A 20022-nucleotide genomic window follows, 5' to 3' on the forward strand; every position below is an offset into this window, starting at 1 on the left:
GGAGCTGTGGGTTAAACCACAGAGCCTAGGACTTGCCGATCAGAAGGTTGGCGGTTTGAATCCCTGTGACGGGGTGAGCTCCCGTTGCTCGGTCCCAGCTCCTGCCAACCTAGCAGTTCAAAAGCAGATCAAAGTACAAGTAGATAAATAGGTACTGCTCCGGCGGGAAGGTAAACAGCGTTTCCGTGCGCTGCTCTGGTTCGCCAGAAGCGGCTTAGTCATGCTGGCCACATGACCCGGAAGCTGTACGCCGGCTCCCTTGGCCAGTAAAGCGAGATGAGCGCCACAACCCCAGAGTCAGCCACGACTGGACCTAATGGTCAGGGGTCCCTTTACCTTTACGTATACCCCCTCAAGCTCCTTAAGAGGAAAAGTGGAGTATAAATTTCACAAATAAATAAGGCCCACAATGTTGTCAAGACGGGTCGATGTAATGTCTACCTCAGTACCCTTTGCCATTTTTCACTACGATTCAAACATCCATTTGGAGATCCGTTGCTAAATGCTTTGCCGTATGTACGGCAAAGTGTGCTACTACTGCCACCCAACCTAGATCAGGCCGCAACACAGCAGCGGGTCCTTAACCACTGGTTGATGATGAACAGTCTGCTCCAAATCAGCAGCCTTTTAGGCTAAAGGGCGATATCTAAATGGCATAAATGAGTAATAATTAAATAAATGCATTGCACCAATAGGAAAAGGAAAAACCCACCAGAAAAATCAATGTATCTGCAAAAATCTGGGGGTTTTTTTTGGTTTTTTCAGTTTCCGCTTTGTTAAATATGCTGTTTGGCATTTACATTTGTTTTGGTGTAAGTTGCCTAGAAGGTATAGATTAGGCAGGTCATAAATTGAATACATACAGCAAATGAAGCAGTAAACATATTTCAGTGCTGCTTCAGACTAAAGGGGAAGGGGAGGGTGACTGAGTGCTTGATATAGGAATTCTTGAGCACAACTCTGTGATTTGTCCAGACACTCTGGCTTAAGCAAATGCTCTTTCTCAGCATTTTGGGGGAGTCACAGCTACAGGCAAGTTAACCCTACACATGCAAGCAGAACTCCTCCCCTATTCCCCGGCATACCTTTGCTGTTCCTCTTGGGCGTCTTCTTTGGGGTTATTTCTGTCACTACTGGAATCTCTTCAGGGTCTCCCCCCTCCTCCTCAACAGCCTGTTAAAAGAACATAGGGTTAAGCATTTACTTTACAACTCACTCTTCAGGACAATCCCATGGCCCTTCTCAGGACAAAATAATTACACTGCAAGATTTTGAAGCAGGAATTATCAGATCTCTGGCGGGCTAGGGACAAAGGTGAAAGCTGTTTTCTAGTTCTGCTGGATCTCTCAGCGGCCTTTGATACCATCGACCATGACATTCTTCTGGACCGTCTAAAGGAAGGAGTTGGGGACACTGTTATACAGTGGTTCCACTCCTTCCTCCTGGGCCGTGTTCAGAAAGTAGTGCTGGGGGATGAGGGTCCTGTCCTCTCCCCCATGCTTTTCAACATCTATATGAAGTCGGTGGGAGAGATCATCAGGGGGTTCGGGCTGTCCATTCATCAGTATGCGGATGATGCCCAGCTCTACCTCTTTTTCAAATCAGGACCAGTGAAGTACCTGTGTGAGTGCCTGGAGGCAATTGGAGGATGAATGGCGGCTAACAGATTGAGGCTAAATCCTGACAAGCCAGAAGTACTGTTTTGGGGGGACGGGGGGGACAAGTGTGGGGGACTCTCTGGTTCTGAATGGGGTAACTGTGCCCCTGAAAGACCAGGTGCGCAGCCTGGGAGTCATTTTGGACTCACTGCTGTCCATAGAGGTGCAGGTAAGTTCTGTGTCCAGGGCAGCTGTCTACCAGCTCCATCTGGTACGCCGGCTGAGACCCTACCTGCCTGCAGACTGTCTCGCCAGAGTGGTGCATGCTCTAGTTATCTCCTGCTTGGATTACTGCAATGCGCTCTACATGGGGCTACCTTCGAAGGTGACCCAAAAAACTGCAACTAATCCAGAATGCGGCAGCAAGACTGATGACTGGAAGTGGCCATTGAGTCCATATAACACCGGTCCCAAAAGACTACATTGGCTCCCAGTACGTTTCCAAGCACAATTCAAAGTGCTGACCTTTAAAGCCCTAAATGGCCTCGGCCCAGTATACCTGAAGGAGCGTCTCCACCCCCATCGTCCAGCCCGGTCCAGCTCCAAAGGCCTTCTGGCGGTTCCCTCCCTGAGAAAAGTGAGGTTACAGGAAACCAGCAGAGGGCCTTTTCAGTAGTGGCGCCCGCCCTGTGGAACGCCCTCCTGTCAGATGTCAAGAAAATAAACAACTATCCAACTTTTAGAAGACGTCTGATGGCAGCCCTGTTTAGGGAAGTATTTAATATTTGAAGTTTTATTCTGTTTTTAGTCCTCTTTCGGGAGCCACCCAGAGTGGCTGGGAAAACTCAGCCAGGTAGGTGGAGTATAAATAATAAAAATACTATTGTTATTATCATTATTATTATTAGATGTCACAAATTACTGCTGTTCTGTTAACTGTCACTTATCAGACTGTACTTTTGCATTATACACACACACAAATGTACAGAAAATATGCACTAAGCTCTGCATACTATACTTTCTGCATTTCATTGCCTGTTGACTCCTGTTTTTATCACTTTCCCTTCTATGTATGTGTATGTATAAATATACACAAATATGTACATTTATATACATTGCTACAACACACACTATTAAATATAACATTTCATGAGCTTCAGTGAAACCATGCAGGGAAGGCTTTGTCTTTTTTTACGATATGTTCGCATCACAATACTGCTGCCATTATGAGCCATCTTAAGCTCAAACTGCAGCCCGTAACTATGTCCTGTTTCAAAACCAACACAGACCACAAAAACTGTAGAAATAAAGCTTGAAACATTTCCACATCGTGGGTTTGGGGCGATGGGCAGAGCTGGCAGGTGCAATCAGTGATATTGTGAGAGCACAGCCCACAGTTCTTACAATGACAAGCCAAAATGGGGGGAAAGGCCCTGCTTTTATGTTGCCACCACATAGGATTTTTCCGGGCCTCAATTGTCCAACTGTGGATTTGCAAACTTCTTTTCTGGTCTCTGTTTTAACTAGACCAAAGTGCATGTAACTAGTTGGCAGAAATGACTGGCAGAATCCGAGACCTGGGAGAAGAGCAAATGGAAGAGGATTGGAAGAAATTTAAAGACTACCTACAAAAATATTGCAAAACGTTTGAATGTTAAAATGATGCAGGATATAAAGACAATATGGTATTAGTGACATAGCTGAAAGGAATATGTAAAAATGTTTTATGAGAAATAAGGGTGAAAAAGTTAGAATAACATTACGTCAAACTTAAACAAAATGTTATAAGGGGAAAAATTGGAGACATAATAGTTGAAAGGTATAATACAGAATAAGATCTGAAAAAAGGTTAGGCATTGCTGAATATGATTGTGTAAAAAGGGAACACAGAAAAGGGAGATGTGAGGAAGTCAGGAAAGAAGGATATGAAAATAATGGGTAAGAAACTGGATTTATATGTTTCTTTTTAGGTCTTTTTTCTGCTTTTTATGTTTCGTGCTGTATTTTTCTGTTTTTGTTTGATTGTGATGGTGTTTTTTTCTATTCTTTCCTTTTTTTGGTTTTGATTGTGAGGTTTGTTGTATTGTTTGAAAATTGCAATAAACATCTTTAAAAAAAAAAAAGTGCATGTAACTAGAATCATGTCCCCGTCCCCCCAATGCACTCTCCTTTAGATTCTAGCTTTAGATTCATAGACTGAAGAGTTGGAAAGGGCCTCAAAGGCTCATGTCAGGGAACTGCCATCTAAAGCGCCGGGGGCGCAAAGGCTCACTGAGGTTGAGAGAGGAGTAGCAGCGGAAGAGGGAACCAGTAGAGGGCGAGCAAGAACTCCAAGGGAAAGTGAGTCGGAGGGATGGCTCAGAGACGCTTCCAGCGAAAACAGTGGGGAGGTCTCAGGACCTCCTATAGGGACACCCACACCTCGCCGGAAACTGTCACGCCGAGAGGCCAGACGACGTGTTTCCGTTAAAGAGCTTTTATGTTGGAAAAGATTCCGAAAGCAGCCACTTTCGGATTCTACTAGTGATTGACGCAGCCATGCTGGAGGGGCTCCGTCACAGGCAGAGGTTTGAAAACCTGATCAAACTCTGAGGGACTTGCATTTTACGCACAAGCAGCTCATCGTCCCATCACAGCAATCCGAAAGTCACCGAAAGCCAGCTTGTGCAGGGAAAAGCATCATGAGCAACCCAGCCGGAACCGGAGGAGCAGGAGCAGCTGGAGGGGGTCCAAGCCTGGAAGAAAGGTACAGGGCGTTGGAGATCCAGTTGGCGCTGCAAACGGCGAGGCTTGAGGAGAGGAGGGCTCAGGATGCAGAAAAGGGAAAGGAGAAAACCACCCCGCTCGCCAGAAAGGTGCCAGGATTGGTGCAGAAATTCGGGGGGGATCCCAGGAACTATCATGCCTTTAGAACAGAGATGCAATACGCTCTAAACTTGCAGTTTGATGACTTCCCCGACGAGGAATCGCGAGTGGCTTTTGTGATTGGCCATCTCGAATCCGGGGCGAAAGATTGGGTTAGACCCCTGATGGCAGCGAATAATGAGATCCTAAAGGACACGAGGAAGTTTTTTCGTGCCATGGACCTGATGTTTTCCAGCGATATTGAGCAGGGGGTGGTGCGAAGGCAGTTAATGGCTTGCCAGCAAGGAAGCAGATCTGTCCGTGAGTACTGGACTGAGTTTACTATGCTGATTCATAAATTGGGGTGGGACCTATCGGCGGAGCCCATCCAAATGCTTTTCGAAGAGGGGCTTTCTTCAACCGTCAAAGATGAGCTTTCCCGGGGGCCCAGGGCGGAGTCTATGGATCAGTTAACCAAATCTGCGTTGTGCATAGGAGCGCGCCAGGAGGCGAGGGCTTTGGAAAAGCGGGAAGGGAAAGGAGACCGTTGGAGGGAGTTCCGCATTCCAGACATTCCAGAGCCACCTTTCCCGCCGGCAGAGCCGATGGAAGTTGGAACAGCGCGGGCGCGCGCAGTTTCAAATCCCAGTGAAGGGCGGAAGAAGGAGGGAAGGAGCGCCAAGAGATGTTATCTCTGCCAACAGCCAGGGCACTTTGCCAGAGTCTGCCCACAAAGAAAGGAATGGCAAGGGATGGCAGGAGCTGTTGGGGGAAAGGAAGAGGAAGGCAAGGAGCAAGTAAAAGCCAACGCCTGGCTGCCACCGTCGGGGCACAGCAGCCAGGCCAAAGAGCAGTGAAAGTGCCCATGCCGGAACCTCCCAGACCCGCTTTAGTGATAGAGGTGTTACTAGAACTGCCAAACGGACACCCACTAAAGATCAAGGCGCTTTTGGATTCAGGCAGCTCCTGTAATTTCATGAGTAAGGAGTTTGCAGCTGAGCACCAGATACAGACCATCCCTTTAAGTAACCCCTTGCAGGTGACTACGATTGACGGCAGAGAGCTGTTGGGGGGAGAAGTTAGCCAACAGACTGTCCCGATGATAATGAGGGTGGCAAGGCACACCGAACAGATAGCGTTTAATGTGGCCATCCTGGGAGGAGCGCCCATCATTTTGGGGATGAGCTGGCTGGCGCTACACGATCCGCTAGTGGGCTGGCATCAGAGGGTGGTCTCCTTTGGGTCAGCACATTGCCTAGAACACTGCAAGGAGGGGAAGGTTTCGGGAGGAGACAGAGTCACCCTAGCCGGGATGGAAGTAATGGACAAAGGGAAGGTGCCCCCGCAATACGCAGATCTGAGCAACGTATTCAGCGAAAGGGAAGCAGACAAACTGCCACCGCATAGACCCTTTGACTGTCAAATCAACCTACTCCCTGGGGCCCAACTCCCAGTAGGCAAACTGTACGCCATGTCAGACAGGGAGATGCAGGAGCTGAGGGAGTTCATTGACAAAAACCTGAAGCGAGGTTTCATCAGAGAGTCCCGAGCGGTGGGGGGCAGCCCAGTGTTTTTTGTGGACAAAAAGAACACAGACAAACCGAGACTGGTGTGTGACTTTAGGGCCCTCAATGCAGTGTCGGAGCCCCTGGCTTTCCCTATGCCCCGAATTGATGACATTTTGACCAGAGTAAGGAAGGGAAAGATTTTTACAAAGCTGGACCTGCGGGGGGCGTACAATCTGATACGCATAAGGAAGGGAGATGAATGGAAGACCACCATGTTTACCCCTTTGGGAGCCTTTGAATACCTCGTTATGCCCTTCGGTCTACAAGGGGGCTCCGCGTGTTTTCAAGCTTTTATAAACCATGTTCTGGGACCTTTGCTCTACAAGAATTGTGTGGCCTTTTTAGACGACGTGTTGGTGTATTCGGAAGATGAGGAACAGCATGTGAGGGACGTTCGAGAAGTGTTGGGCAGGCTGCAAGCCAACCAGCTGTGGGTGAAACTGGAGAAGTGCCAGTTTCATACCAAGGAGGTGGAATTCCTGGGGTACCGCTTGTCAGACAAGGGATTGGCCATGGATCCAGGCAAGGTCCAAGCGGTACTGGAATGGAAGACACCGAAGACCAAGAAGGACGTGCAAAGATTCTTGGGGTTTGGGAACTTTTATCGGAAGTTCATCAAGAACTTTGCCCACTTGACGGCGCCCATCACCGACTGCCTCAGCAGCAAGAAGAAATTTGTTTGGACGGTAGAGGCGGATCGAGCCTTTGAAGAACTGAAAAGGGCTTTCGCCTCGGAAGAACAACTTCTGCATGTGGATTTACGAAAACCCATGAGAGTGGAAACCGATGCATCCGACCGGGCGGTAGGGGCGGTCCTTCTTCAACCGGGGAGGAGTGCGTCGGAGTGGAGACCGTGTGCCTTCTTCTCGCGGAAGCTGAATAAATCCGAGAGGAATTACACGGTGTATGACAGGGAACTACTTGCCATTCACGAAGCATTCCGGAGGTGGAGACATTTATTAATTGGGGCACAACACAAGGTGCAAGTGTGCACCGACCACAAGAATTTAGAGTATTGGAGAACAGCTCGAGTGCTCAACCAACGACAAGTGAGATGGGCACAGGAATTCTCCAAATTCAACTTTGAAATTTGTTATGTGCCAGGCCCAGAAAACGTCAGGGCGGACGCGCTCTCACGCAAACCAGAGTATTGGGAAGGGGAGGGGGTGATCGAAGAGAGACATGTCATCCCTGAGGACCGCTGGGTGTGTGGGGCGGCGCTGGTGGGGCAACGAGAACTGGTAGAGGAAACGGAAAATGATGAATATGCCCAGGATAAGCTCAGAGGTCTCAGGGGGGAGGGCGAGAGCCCCGGAGGTTTTGAGGAAAGAAATGGGGCATTGTATTACAAAGGGGCACTGTATATACCCGAAGGTGAAATGAGGGGGAGAGTACTCAAGCAGTTGCATGATAGCCCCACGGCGGGACATTTTGGACAACACAAGACCATGTGGTTGGTTACCAGGGAATTTTGGTGGCCTAAGGTGAGGGAAGATGTAAGGGAGTATGTAAGAGGGTGTGACCAATGTCAGCGAGCCAAAGGGGAAAGAAGGGCGCCGGCAGGGTTATTAGAACCATTACCCACACCAGAACGGCCTTGGGAAGCGATATCAATAGATTTTATGACGGATCTGCCAAAGTCCAAGGGGAAAACAGCCATCATGGTAGTAGTAGACCTGTTAACTAAGATGTGCCACTTTGTAGCATGCTCACATGCAGTCACAGCGGAAGAAACAGCGAAGTTGTTTGTAGAACACATCTTTAGGTTGCACGGGGCTCCCTTGAGGGTGATCTCAGATCGCGGCAAACAATTTACTTCCAGGTTCTGGAGGAAGCTCATGAGCTTGCTGCACGTGGAAGTCAATTTTTCAACTGCCCGGCACCCTGAAACCAACGGGCAGGCGGAAAGAGCAAATGGCATTCTTCAACAATATCTGAGGTGTTATGTCAATGACAGAGAGAACGATTGGGTCGAAAAGTTGGCGTTGGCAGAATTTGCCTACAATAATGCGGAGAATGTGTCCACAGGGATGAGTCCCTTTTTGGCTAATTACGGGTGTCACCCCAGGGCATTTCCAGGGGAAGGAGGGGAGAGATGGAGCGTCCCAGCGGCTGAACATTTTGTAGAAGAGATGGAAGCGATCCATCATCAGCTCCAGCTCAACTTAGAAAGGGCTAAGGCACAATACAAGAAGCAGGCAGACAAGAACAGAAGGGAAGGTGAAACCATAAGGGTGGGGGATCAAGTGTGGTTGTCAACCCAAGGGTTGCCGTTCAAAGGGGGTTGTAAGAAATTGAGGCCCAGAAGATTGGGACCCTTTGAGGTCATTCAGCAGGTCAACCCGGTAGCTTTCAAACTCCGATTACCCAACCACATGAAATTGCACCCAGTGTTCCACAGGTCGTTACTGTCACCATACAGGGGGGGACGTGAAGGGGAGTACGTCAGGGGACCAGCCTTGGAAGAGAGGGAACGCCGCAACCATGTAGCGGAAATCCTCGATTCCAGGTGGAAGGGAAATCAGGTGGAGTATTTGGTGGCGTGGGAAGGGGAACCGGAGTCAGAAAACACCTGGGTGAATGCAGAGGAAGTCAATGACGAGGTTTTAACAGAAACGTTCCACCAAAGGTTCCCGAGGAAACCTCAGCCGATAGCAAGGTTTAGGAGGGAGTATTTCGGCACCACAGATGAGGAAGATGAAATGGAAGGGTTCGCGGAGTCGGAGTTGGAAGAGGGAGTGGACTCCGATGACAAAGATTACCGAGAGAGTAGGAACAGCAACAAGTGGAGGGAAGTGTTCGCGACGTCGGAAGTCGAAGGAGGTTCTTTCAGGGGTTTTACCTCCTCACCGCCAGTAGGGGAGGAGACGGGAGGGGGTGAAGGGGGCCCTGGAGGGGAGGTGGATGTCAGGGAACTGCCATCTAAAGCGCCGGGGGCGCAAAGGCTCACTGAGGTTGAGAGAGGAGTAGCAGCGGAAGAGGGAACCAGTAGAGGGCGAGCAAGAACTCCAAGGGAAAGTGAGTCGGAGGGATGGCTCAGAGACGCTTCCAGCAAAAACAGTGGGGAGGTCTCAGGACCTCCTATAGGGACACCCACACCTCGCCGGAAACTGTCACGCCGAGAGGCCAGACGACGTGTTTCCGTTAAAGAGCTTTTATGTTGGAAAAGATTCCGAAAGCAGCCACTTTCGGATTCTACTAGTGATTGACGCAGCCATGCTGGAGGGGCTCCGTCACAGGCAGAGGTTTGAAAACCTGATCAAACTCTGAGGGACTTGCATTTTACGCACAAGCAGCTCATCGTCCCATCACAGCTCATCTAGTGCAACACCCCTGGAAGACAGGAAGCATAGCTCCATAACCTCTGACAAAAACCTCCAAGGAGGAGGAGCCCACCATCTTCCAAGGTCCCCTTGTCCCACTGTGAAACTGCTCTTATTGCCAAAATGTTCCCCTTAAAGTTTAGTTTGGTTGAGAGAATTTTGATCCAATTCACTTTTTGTACGCTTGTGTAAGCATGGCTGTGAATTTTTTTCGGCTTTTTCATGCTTCTACCTCTTTGCAAGCAGCTTTGAAGTTGCTGTTTTGTTTAGTTTGCGACCAAGTGGTGTGTGAGATTTTATTAAATCAACAGAGAACCTCCTTTCTTTTCGTTTGAACCCATCCGTCTGGCTCCTTCCATTTTGGAGGAGGAACAACAGAAGCAGAAGCATAACAATTATAAATGCTAATGTTTCACAACTTTTTTGTAAGCCGCCCAGAGTGGCTGGGGAAACCCAGCCAGATGGCAGGGGTAGAAATAATAAAATTACTATAATTATTATATGTTGTTGTCGTCGTCATCTTCCACGTAACAGCGCTTCGGCTACCAGGAGATTGCAGCCTCTTCGGGGCAGGGGTGCCAACACTCGACTGAGCGAAGGCTCAGAAAAAGCTCAATATGGAGGCCAAATGGCCGAAATATTGGGAACTACTGGAACAAGAAGGAGACAAATTGAAATTGCATAGTTTTGAGAAATTAAAAGATAAAGTGCGAGACTGGCTTCATTATTATCAAATAAGAGAGGCCTATAATTTGGACAAAAAAATGGCTTCGAGGTGGAAAAATCAAAATTGGAAACAGAACTGTTAGATCCCAAAACTAAGATACTTTCAAGAATGTATAACCTGCTGTTAAAATGGAATACGCAGGATGAAACGGTTAAATCAGCTATGATTAAATGGGCACAAGACATTGGTCATAACATTATGTTTGCTGACTGGGAACAGTTGTGGACCACCGGTATGAAATTCACAGCATGTAATGCTTTAAGAGAGAATATTATGAAAATGATATACAGGTGGTACATGACACCAGTCAAGCTTGCAAAAATATATCATTTGCCTGATAACAAATGTTGGAAATGTAAAGAGAATGAAGGTACATTCTTTCACCTCTGGTGGACATGCCCAAAGATTAAGGCTTTCTGGGAGATGATCTATAATGAAATGAAAAGGGTATTTAAATATACCTTTCTGAAGAAACCAGAGGCCTTTCTCCTGGGCATGGTCGGCCAATTGGTGCCAAAGAAGGATAGAACTTTCTTCATGTATGCAACAACAACAGCAAGAATACTTATTGCAAAGTATTGGAAGACACAAGATCTACCCACCCTGGAAGAGTGGCAGATGAAGGTGATGGACTACATGGAACTGGCGGAAATGACTGGCAGAATCCGAGACCTGGGAGAAGAGTCGGTGGAAGAAGATTGGAAGAAATTTAAAGACTATCTGCAAAAACACTGTAAAATTAATGAATGTTAAAATGATGTTGGATTGAAAATAAGTGGTATTAGCAACAAAGTTAATAAGAATATGCAAAAATGAATTGATAATGGATGAAAATATAGAGTTATAATATGTTAAGATATAGAGTTAAGATAAATGAAAGAGGGTAAGGATTTGCTGATTTGATTATGTAAATAGGAATACAAGAAGGGAAGGTATGAGGAGGTCAAAGAAACAAGCTAATGAGTGTAAAGTTATAAAAATGGATTTGTTTTTAACTTCTGTTTTTCTATTTTTCTCATTTTCTGTATTTTGTATTTTCTTTTTTAATGTATTTCTGTATTTATGACTTTGTAAAATCTTAATAAATATTCATTTAAAAAAAAAACACTCGACTTTTTACAGGCAACCAGAGATCGATACCTAAGCGGGCTCGGAATACCGCGCTCCCAAAGGGCGTCTAACTGCTCTGAGTCTACAGATCCACAGGAGGGAGGGGGAGGGCAAAGGCCACCGGAGGCGCATGCGCAGTAAGCATTTAACCTCTTGCACGCCGGCGCGTTTTTAATCCCCCCCCCGCGACGCTTCTTCACCTTCCTGAGCCGCTCGAGGAGGACGCTCTTGATGCCGCTGCTGTCCAAGCTGCGCCGCTTCAGCTCGGCCCGCAGGTCGATCACCCGCAGGTCGCTCAGGCGACGCGTCGCCCCGAAGGAAACATCCGACTCGCCGCCGCCGCTGAGGGGAACCGCCGCTTCGCCGGCCAGGTTCTCCGCCGCCATCGGAAGGAACTTGCCTCCTCGGCTCTTTTCTTCTTCTTTTTTTTAACAAAAACTGCTTTTCTTTAGAAAGGAATATTTAAAATATACAGTAATTAAAAAAAAATAATAATAAAGTGGCAGTTTGCGCGGCGCGCGCCTCCTCTCGCTACGCACAAAATGGCGGCCGCATCTCTACGCGCAGGCGCAGAGCATGCGGGGCCCGCTGCGACGCATGCTCAGAGGGCACGACCCGCGCTGGCGCATGCGCCATTGGTTGAGCGAGCCCAGGCGGGAAGGAAAGTTGTTGCCTTGCGCGCATGCGTAATAGGGAAAGTGGTGGAGGGGTGATTTAAGGGGTCAAGAATTCTCAGTAGCATTTTGTCCTGGAAAAACCCCATGGGTGGGCAAATCACTTTCCTCTCAGCCTCAGTTCAATAAAAGCAACCACAACCAAATATGCCGTAATAATAATAATAATAATAATAATAATAATAATAATAATAATAATAATAAATTTATTCCCCAGCCACTCTGGGCGGCTTCCAAAAAAATATTAAAATACTGCAATACATCCAACATTAAAAGCTTCCCTAAACAGGGCTGCCTTCAGATGTCTACTAAAAGTCTGGTAGTTGTTGTTCTCTTTGACATCTGGTGGGAGGGCATTCCACAGGGCAGGTGCCACCACCGAGAAGGCCCTTGGAGCTGGACCTCAGTGTCCAGGCAGTTAAAATGCAGTAGTCTGTTAAACATTAAAAGCTTCCCTAAACAGGGCTGCCTTCAGATGTCTTCTAAAAGTCAGATAGTTGTTTATTTCCTTGACATCTGAAGGGAGGGCGTTCCACAGGGAGGGCGCCACCACCGAGAAGGCCCTCTGCCTGGTTCCCTGTCACTTGGCTTCTCGCAGCGAGGGAACCACCAGAAGGCCCTCGGAGCTGGACCGCAGCATCCGGGCAGAACGATGGGGGAGGAGACGCTCCTTCAGATATACTGGAGCGAGGCCATTGAGGGCTTTCAAGGTCAGCACCAACACTTTGAATTGTGCTCGGAAACGTACTGGGAGCCAATGTAGGTCTTTCAAGACCGGTGTTATATGGTCTCGGCGGCCGCTCCCAGTCACCAGTCTAGCTGCCGCATTCTGGATTAGTTGTAGTTTCCGAGTCACCTTCAAAGGTAGCCCCACACAGAGCGCATTGCAGTAGTCCAAGCGGGAGATAACCAGAGCATGCACCACTCTGGGATTATAATGTTAATAGCACATGTCAATCTCCTGAAAGGGCGTTTCCCCTGCAGATAAAACAGTAGTTTCTTTTACACATTACAAGACTTGTGCAAGGAAAACTACATTCATAATATGGCTTGGCTATCACGAAAAATGGGGAATTATATGTGGCCCTTAGGGTCTATGTGGCTCACTGGCCCTGGTTGGCTTACTTACTAAATTTGTATACCACCCTTCATCAAATGGTGGGTGCAATCATTATCCTTATTTATTAAATGTACATACCACTCTTCAAAAGATTACAGGGTGCTTAAAAAGCTCTTAAACTCTGAAAATCTGGATGGAGGATAGGGAGGGAGGGTGTGGAAACTAGCCTATTGTAGGAAAGTTAAATTAACACCTGTTGCTCCACCTACTGTTGCCTCCAGCCCCGCCCACCATGGGCGTGTGGCCCCCTCAGGAGGGAATGTGGTCCTTATGCTGAAAATGGCTTCCCATCCCTGGGTTAGTTCAGGATCTGGCAGACCAGGGTTCAAATCCTTGGTCAGCCATGAAGCTCCATGAATGACCTTGACCTTACATTACCTTTAAATTACTGTTGTGATGATAAATTAGAGGAGGGAGAGCACCTCCCTGACCTCCTTAGTAGGAAAAGTGAGATATTAATGTCATAACCGGATGTAATAATGCAATAAGTAATATAATAAATGATGTACGGAAGTGAGAGCTGGACCATCAAGAAGGCTGATCGCCGAAGAATTGATGCTTTTGAATTCTGGTGCTGGAGGAGACTCTTGAGAGTCCCATGGACTGCAAGAAGAACAAACCTCTCCATTCTGAAGGAAGTCAGCCCTGAGTGCTAACTGGAAGGACAGATCCTGAAGCTGAGGCTCCAAGACTTTGTCCACCTCATGAGAAGACTCCCTGGAAAAGACCCTGATGTTGGGAAAGATGGAGGGCGCAAGGAGAAGGGGACGACAGAGGACGAGATGGTGGGACAGTGTTCTCGAAGCTACCAGCATGAGTTTGCCCAAACTGCGGGAGGCAGTGGAAGACAGGAGTGCCTGACGTGCTCTGGTCCAGGGGGTCATGAAGAGGCGGACACGACTAAACAACAATACAGTGGTACCTCGGGTTAAGTACTTAATTCGTTCTGGAGGTCCGTTCTTAACCTGAAACTGTTCTTAACCTGAAGCACCACTTTAGCTAATGGGGCCTCCTGCTGCTGCCACGCTGCCGGAGCACGATTTCTGTTCTCATCCTGAAGCAAAGTTCTTAACCTGAAGCACTATTTCTGGGTTAGCGGAGTCTGTAACCTGAAGCGTATGTAACCCGAGGGACCACTGTATAATAAATATAATCAGCTATTTGTTGGGAGGTGTTTTACTCCTGACAAAAGAGATGATGAAAGTAGTTTACAATGATCGTTTGCAATACAATTTCTGCTCTGAGTTGTACAGTCTAGAAGACATGACTAGGGCCAGCCCATCCATGAGGCAAGGTGAGGCGGCTGCCTTAGGCAACAGGATGTAGAAGGCAGCCGATTCTGGCCTTTAAAGAATGCATATTATGTAGATAAACTAGCAGGAAGGATTCAAAACTGGCGACACCAGAAATTCACGGAAGACTGGAGTAAATTTACAGACTACTTGAAAAGTATTTGTGAAGATCAGACGACGTTTGTAGGTTTGCAAGAAGTTTTGTGAGGAGTATTATTGGAAGTATTGCAAAAATGGAGAAGGGGAAGGATGATTTGTTAAGAGATGTAAAGGCAATATAAAGTTAAGAAATGCATAAGAACTGGTTAAAACGGTGGATCATCAGAGGTGCTGGTGGAAGTCTAAAAAGATTGTATAAGTGATAAGTTTTGTGGTACATTTTATCATTTATATGTTAAAATCAATTTTAAAAAATTAAAAAAGAATGCATATTATGCGCTACTGCTGCAATGGCGGCAGCGCCAGTTGTGCTCCTTGGAGACAACTTTTTCTACAGCGGCCTCTGGACAAATAGGAGGTGCTGCTGGTCTCCCCCCACCCTTCACTCACCCATTCTTCCCTGGTCTCGCGGGTGGGAGATGGCACCATTTTGTGGCTCGCCTCAGGTGCCAAAATGCCTTGGGCCCACCCTAGAGATTACACACAATGAAAAGGCAACTGTGAGGGAGAAGGATTGTGTCTACACAGACTACACAGAAGTAAGGCTGTAATCCTAGCCCCATCTACTAAGGAGTAAGCCCCACCGAGTTCAAAAGGACTTACTTCTGAGCAGACATTGTTAGGATTGTGAAGTTAGCCAAGTCCAATGGTATCAGTAGGTCTGTTATGAACTTTATTAGTCGCATAAAACCCCAAATAAAAAATATCAGTACTGTACATAAATAATAATAATTACTATGTAACATTCTACTGTGTTATGTACTGAGTTGAATAGGATCCAAACTGCAGCAGTCTGATTGGTCCTAGAACAATAGGATTCAGAATGCAGCAGTCTGATTGGTCCTAGAACAATGCAGCAGTATGATTGGTTGGCAGGAACCACCCAATCATGCTCCAGATAGAAGTGAATCCACAACCTGATTGGCTTACAGTAGAATTCCAGAATTAGCCAATCATGTGCAGCCCATTGTGTAAATAATGTATATAAAGCAGATACTTTGAGGGGGCATTCATTCATTCCTCCTCACCACTATGAGCTGAATAAAGAGCATGAAATCACTTTGCGACTCTGAGTATATTTCATACTGAAACCAGAAATAAGAAATAAAAAGTTCGTATCCAACTAAGTGTTATTATGGGCAGACCCATTGAATTTCATGGATCTAAGCGGTAACCTTATTTATTCATTGGATTATGTATTTAACTTTATCCATTCATTGGATTATGTATTTACAGAGTTGTAGCCAACTGCACTCAGAGCACTGAATTTAAAGGACCTACGTATTTTAGTCCTGTCCATTAATTTCTGAGGCTCTGCTCTAAATCTGGTTGCAATCCCATTAAATGCATAATAGATATACTGTGGAAAGTTCTATTGACACAGTGGTTCCTCCTAACAAGCAATTTTTAGTTAAGAGAGCAGTTTGCGTCACAAAATTATAAGCCGTTTACAAGAAATGCCCAAAGTGGTTAGAACCCTTTGCAAATAATTAGCAATAAGAGATCAATACACCTTAACAGCTACGTGTATTTTTATCTATTTAACAAAAACAACAAAATCACCCCACCAAGTATAAGGACAGTTGAGAACCCTTAGGGGCTAGTCACTTGCCTCTCAGCCCTACATACATACATATATATATACATACATACATACATACATAATTTCTTTGTATGGTGCCTTTCCACAGTTCAAACCATGCTCAAGGCAGCTTACGACATGAAAAAAAAAATACATAACTACAAAATAACATACTCTTATGCAGGACTTTTTTTTTTCCATTGTGAACTCACTAGAAGAGGGTTTGGGAGAATGTGATGCTAATGACCAATACAGTGGTACCTCAGGTTAAGAACTTAATTCATTCCAGAGGTCCGTTCTTAACCTGAAACTGTTCTTAACCTGAAGCACCACTTTAGCTAATGGGGCCTCCTGCTGCCACCACGCCGCCGGAGCATGATTTCTGTTCTCATCCCGAAGCAAAGTTCTTAACCCGAGGTACTATCTCTGGGTTAGCGGAGTCCATAACCTGAAGCACATGTAACCTGAGGTACCACTGTACCAAGATGAAACAAAAAAAATCCTTCCAGTAGCACCTTAAAGACCAACTAAGTTAGTTCTTGGTATGAGCTTTCGTGTGCATGCATACTTCTTCAGATACACACTGAATGCATGCACATGAAAGCTCATACCAAGAACTAACTTAGTTGGTCTTTAAGGTGCTACTGGAAGGAATTTTTTTGTTTTGACTATGGCAGACCAACACGGCTACCTATCTGTAACTGTACCAAGATGGTCCACTAGGCACTGCTTTATGGAAGCGAGATGTGGGCAGTTTACACCCCACAGAAGCGGCGCCTCAACGCCTTCCACATGCACAGCACCAGCAACACTTGGGGCATCACATAGCTGGACAGAATCTCAAAATTCTGAATGATCTCTTCCAAGCCCTCATTCCCATCACGTTCACACTTGTCTCAGTGACATTTACGCTGGCCTGGTCCTGTCCGCAGAATGAAAGGTGGCTTCAGGTACCAGGCCCATTGCCAGACGAACTCTGCATTACAAATATGTTTGAAAACGTGATAAGGGTGGCAACATCAACCTTGCCATGTGGGAATTCCTTGCAAACAATCACAATGTCTGGAGTCTGTCAGGTCCTGTATCCGCAGTAGTGACCTGATACGGAAGGGGGGGGGCATGTCTTCTTCACCTCCTTCTTCGCTACAATATATCAATTTATTTCCAATTGTCAATGTCAAAAGGGACTAAAATCTATAAAATTCATAGAAAATCAACGTGCCAATTTGCTCAATTTCTTTAGGACTCCATGACACCTCCCCTGTCCTCCATAATCCCTCAAGCAAGGTGTCAAGACCCTAATCCTGTCAAATCACTCTGCCAAGCCTTTCCTCCAGGAAATGCCAGTACATGGACCATTGTCTTCTCATCAGGATGTGCTTATCTGCGCATATCTCCAGCTCTGCATATTCCCCCCTCCCTCCTCCATATGTTAATCCTGTGTAACCCAACCTCTTCTTAATGTATTCATGATGTAATCTGTGTAACCCAACCTCTCTTTAATGTATTCATGATGTAACTGGGATGTATTTTGCACTGTATTCTGGGACATGGAGGGAAGTTTCAAAAGTTTATGTCACCCCTTTCTCGCTGTTCAATCTCGCCTTGAACCTGTTGCGCAATAAACTTGGATCTTCTGCAGTTTGCTCCTGTCTCCGGCTGAGCTCATTTTCCTCCGCAGGGACCTGCGGACTTAGTCCGACGAGCTGGGTGGCAGAGCTGCCTCGCACCCAGATTTTTACCGTAACAGACCAGAGGAGGAATGACAGCTGGGAGGAGTGCAGAAAGAAGAAAAGTCACAGTGCATCTGCAGCAGCAAAGATGGATGCCTTCGTCTGCAACAAAACATGTCTCAGCTGCAACAAAACATGTCTCTCCCCCACCACAGCAGGCCCTGTAACTCTCCAAAGGTTTGACTTCACCCCTGTAATAAATGAAAATCTGCCCTAATCCCCTTATGGGGGACACAAGGGCCCTTATAGAGTCCTTTGTAGGTTCTCCATCGGTCGGAGGAAAAAAACAGGCCAACCAGAGAATATTAAGAAGCAAAGCAACTAGTAAGCCTGATCTTTATTGAACTGTTGCAACAGGGTGCCCCCTTCACACGCAGAAGGAGGAGGAGGAACAAGAACAAAGGTGTGGCCGCCCTTATATAGACATTTTAAATTGCCCACCTTGGGAGTCAAAGACTACCCCCAGAAACATCATACCTACATCACAGAAAGGGCGGGCCAAAGCAGAAATCTGAGTGGGTTGTTTACCTCCTGTCTGGCAGGTTACCTGTTAATGCTCACTTGATTGGATACCCTGGGGATGCCTGGCCAGTCTTTTGTAATGATAAGTTCTTAGTTCCTGAGCCACGTCACAGGCTCATCCAGACACAGACATACTCTTAAGGCAGGATTTGTGAAGGAAAAGACAATGGGGAGGCTCTTCCATTTGACCTTGCAGAGAAAACACCTGGTCAGTTTGGGAGTCAAAATGGCTCCATGGCTGCTCTCCTGTGCAGCTTTCAGACATGTGGCCTATATATCTATGTACGTGTTTGCTTGGTCCCTTTATTATATACATAAGACCTTAATTTATTTATTTCCTCCCCACAAAAGCACACTCTTCCATTGTCTCTTGAGAAAAGGTGGCTGAAGGAAGGCAACAGAGAAGCCCATTGAAAGGCCAGCTCAAGAGCTGTGCACCTTCTTGAGCATGGGAAGGTAGGACCAGGTGCTCCACCTTGCCCTCCTTGGAAGAAAAAAATGGAGATATAAATCCATTAATCAAGTTGCCGCCTTAGTGTTTTCCCTGGACTACAACTCCCATCAGCCCCATAGCCAATGGCCGCGGGGGGGGCTGATGGGAGTTGCAGTCCATAACCTCCCCGAAGCTACCAAATTACGGGCGGGAAGGCTGGCGGCGGCCTACAACCGGAAGCAGCCGCTCTAGGAGATGCCCTTCCGCGGGGATCGATGGCGTGTTTCCCCGCCCGCCTCTTTACCCGCGCTGCTCTATAGACGTCTCCTCCTCCTCCTCTCCCCCCCCCACCACCGACGTCCGTGTGCGTCCTCCGCGCGTGCGCACTCTCCCTCCCCTGCTACGGCGGCGTCGTCGTCGTCGTCGGGCCTTCCCGCCATTTTGTCTGACGGGACGCGGCGCCCGCTTTTTTTTTTCATGAGGGGAAGAGCGGCGGCGGCGGCTCCTCTGCTCCTCCTCCTCCTCCTGCCCTTTCCGTCGCGCTTGGCTTCAAGGCTCCATGGCAGCTGCGGCCGCTGAGGGGAGCGACACCTCGGCTGCGGGGGGGGACGACGCGGCGGCGGCGCTCCTCCTTCCTTCGTGCCCCCTCAGCGGGGGCAAAGCGGCGGGGGCCGCCTCACCGGCCGGCTCGACGCGCCGCCTCAGCGACCTTCGGGTGATCGACCTGCGGGCCGAGCTGAAGCGCCGCAATTTGGACACCGGCGGCAACAAGAGCGTCCTCCTCGAGCGCCTCCGCAGCGTGAGTTGTGAGGCGGGGGGGGGGGCCGAGGCTCTTTTTCTCCCTCGTCTCGTGAAGGCCTGGTTGGGGGGGGGTCGAAAACATGGAGGTTATGGAAGGGGGGGGAGCACAAACCACCATCCCCACCCGCGGTTTCTCGTCGTGTGTGGTTTCCCCCCCCCCCGTTTGCTTCTGAAAAACGGAGAGAGGAAGCCCCCCCCCCCGACGATAATACTCTGTGTATATAGGGCGGTGTATAAATCCAAGAAATGAATAAAATATAGAAGGGGGGGGTCCAGGTTCTTGCCCCTCCCCCGTATTCCTGTGTCTCTCTCTCCCCCCCCCCCACCCCGCATATAAATTCAATAATATATAAGCGTAAACATAAAAATAAACGGAAGCATATAAATTCGCCGAATAAATAAAATATAAACGGAAACATGGAAGGGAGGGGGGAGTCCAGGTTCTTGCCCTTCCCCCGTATTCCTGTGTGTCCCCCCCCCCGCATATAAATTCACCGAATAAATACAATATAAACGGAAACATGGAAGGGGGGGAA

At 47.5% G+C, this 20022-nt stretch overlaps 2 protein-coding genes across 4 annotated transcripts in view; one reads left to right on the forward strand and one right to left on the reverse strand.

The window, feature by feature from the left end:
* The window catches only part of LOC309360695 (scaffold attachment factor B2-like), a 44630-nt gene extending 32918 nt beyond the window's left edge, over positions 1 to 11712 (reverse strand). For 2 of the 3 annotated variants that reach the window (XM_081895442.1, XM_081895441.1), the window contains exons 1-2: positions 11371 to 11712; positions 1086 to 1173 (exon numbers count right to left, since the gene is read on the reverse strand). In XM_081895442.1, the coding sequence (XP_081751568.1) occupies positions 1086 to 1173; positions 11371 to 11556 (274 nt within the window). In that variant the 5' untranslated portion in view covers positions 11557 to 11712. The remainder of the gene's footprint in view (positions 1 to 1085; positions 1174 to 11370) is intronic. The other variant, XM_081895443.1, reaches the window with a different exon arrangement.
* A 7507-nt stretch (positions 11713 to 19219) lies between these two features.
* The window catches only part of LOC309361080 (scaffold attachment factor B1-like), a 37945-nt gene continuing 37142 nt past the window's right edge, over positions 19220 to 20022 (forward strand). Inside the window, exon 1 of the mRNA XM_081896029.1 lies at positions 19220 to 19484. Coding sequence (XP_081752155.1) covers positions 19245 to 19484 — 240 coding nt within the window. The 5' untranslated portion in view covers positions 19220 to 19244. The remainder of the gene's footprint in view (positions 19485 to 20022) is intronic.

The sequence above is a fragment of the Podarcis melisellensis genome (assembly GCF_964234715.1).
Source record: "Podarcis melisellensis genome assembly, chromosome: 18".
In the NCBI taxonomy this organism is placed as follows: Eukaryota; Metazoa; Chordata; class Lepidosauria; order Squamata; family Lacertidae; genus Podarcis; species Podarcis melisellensis.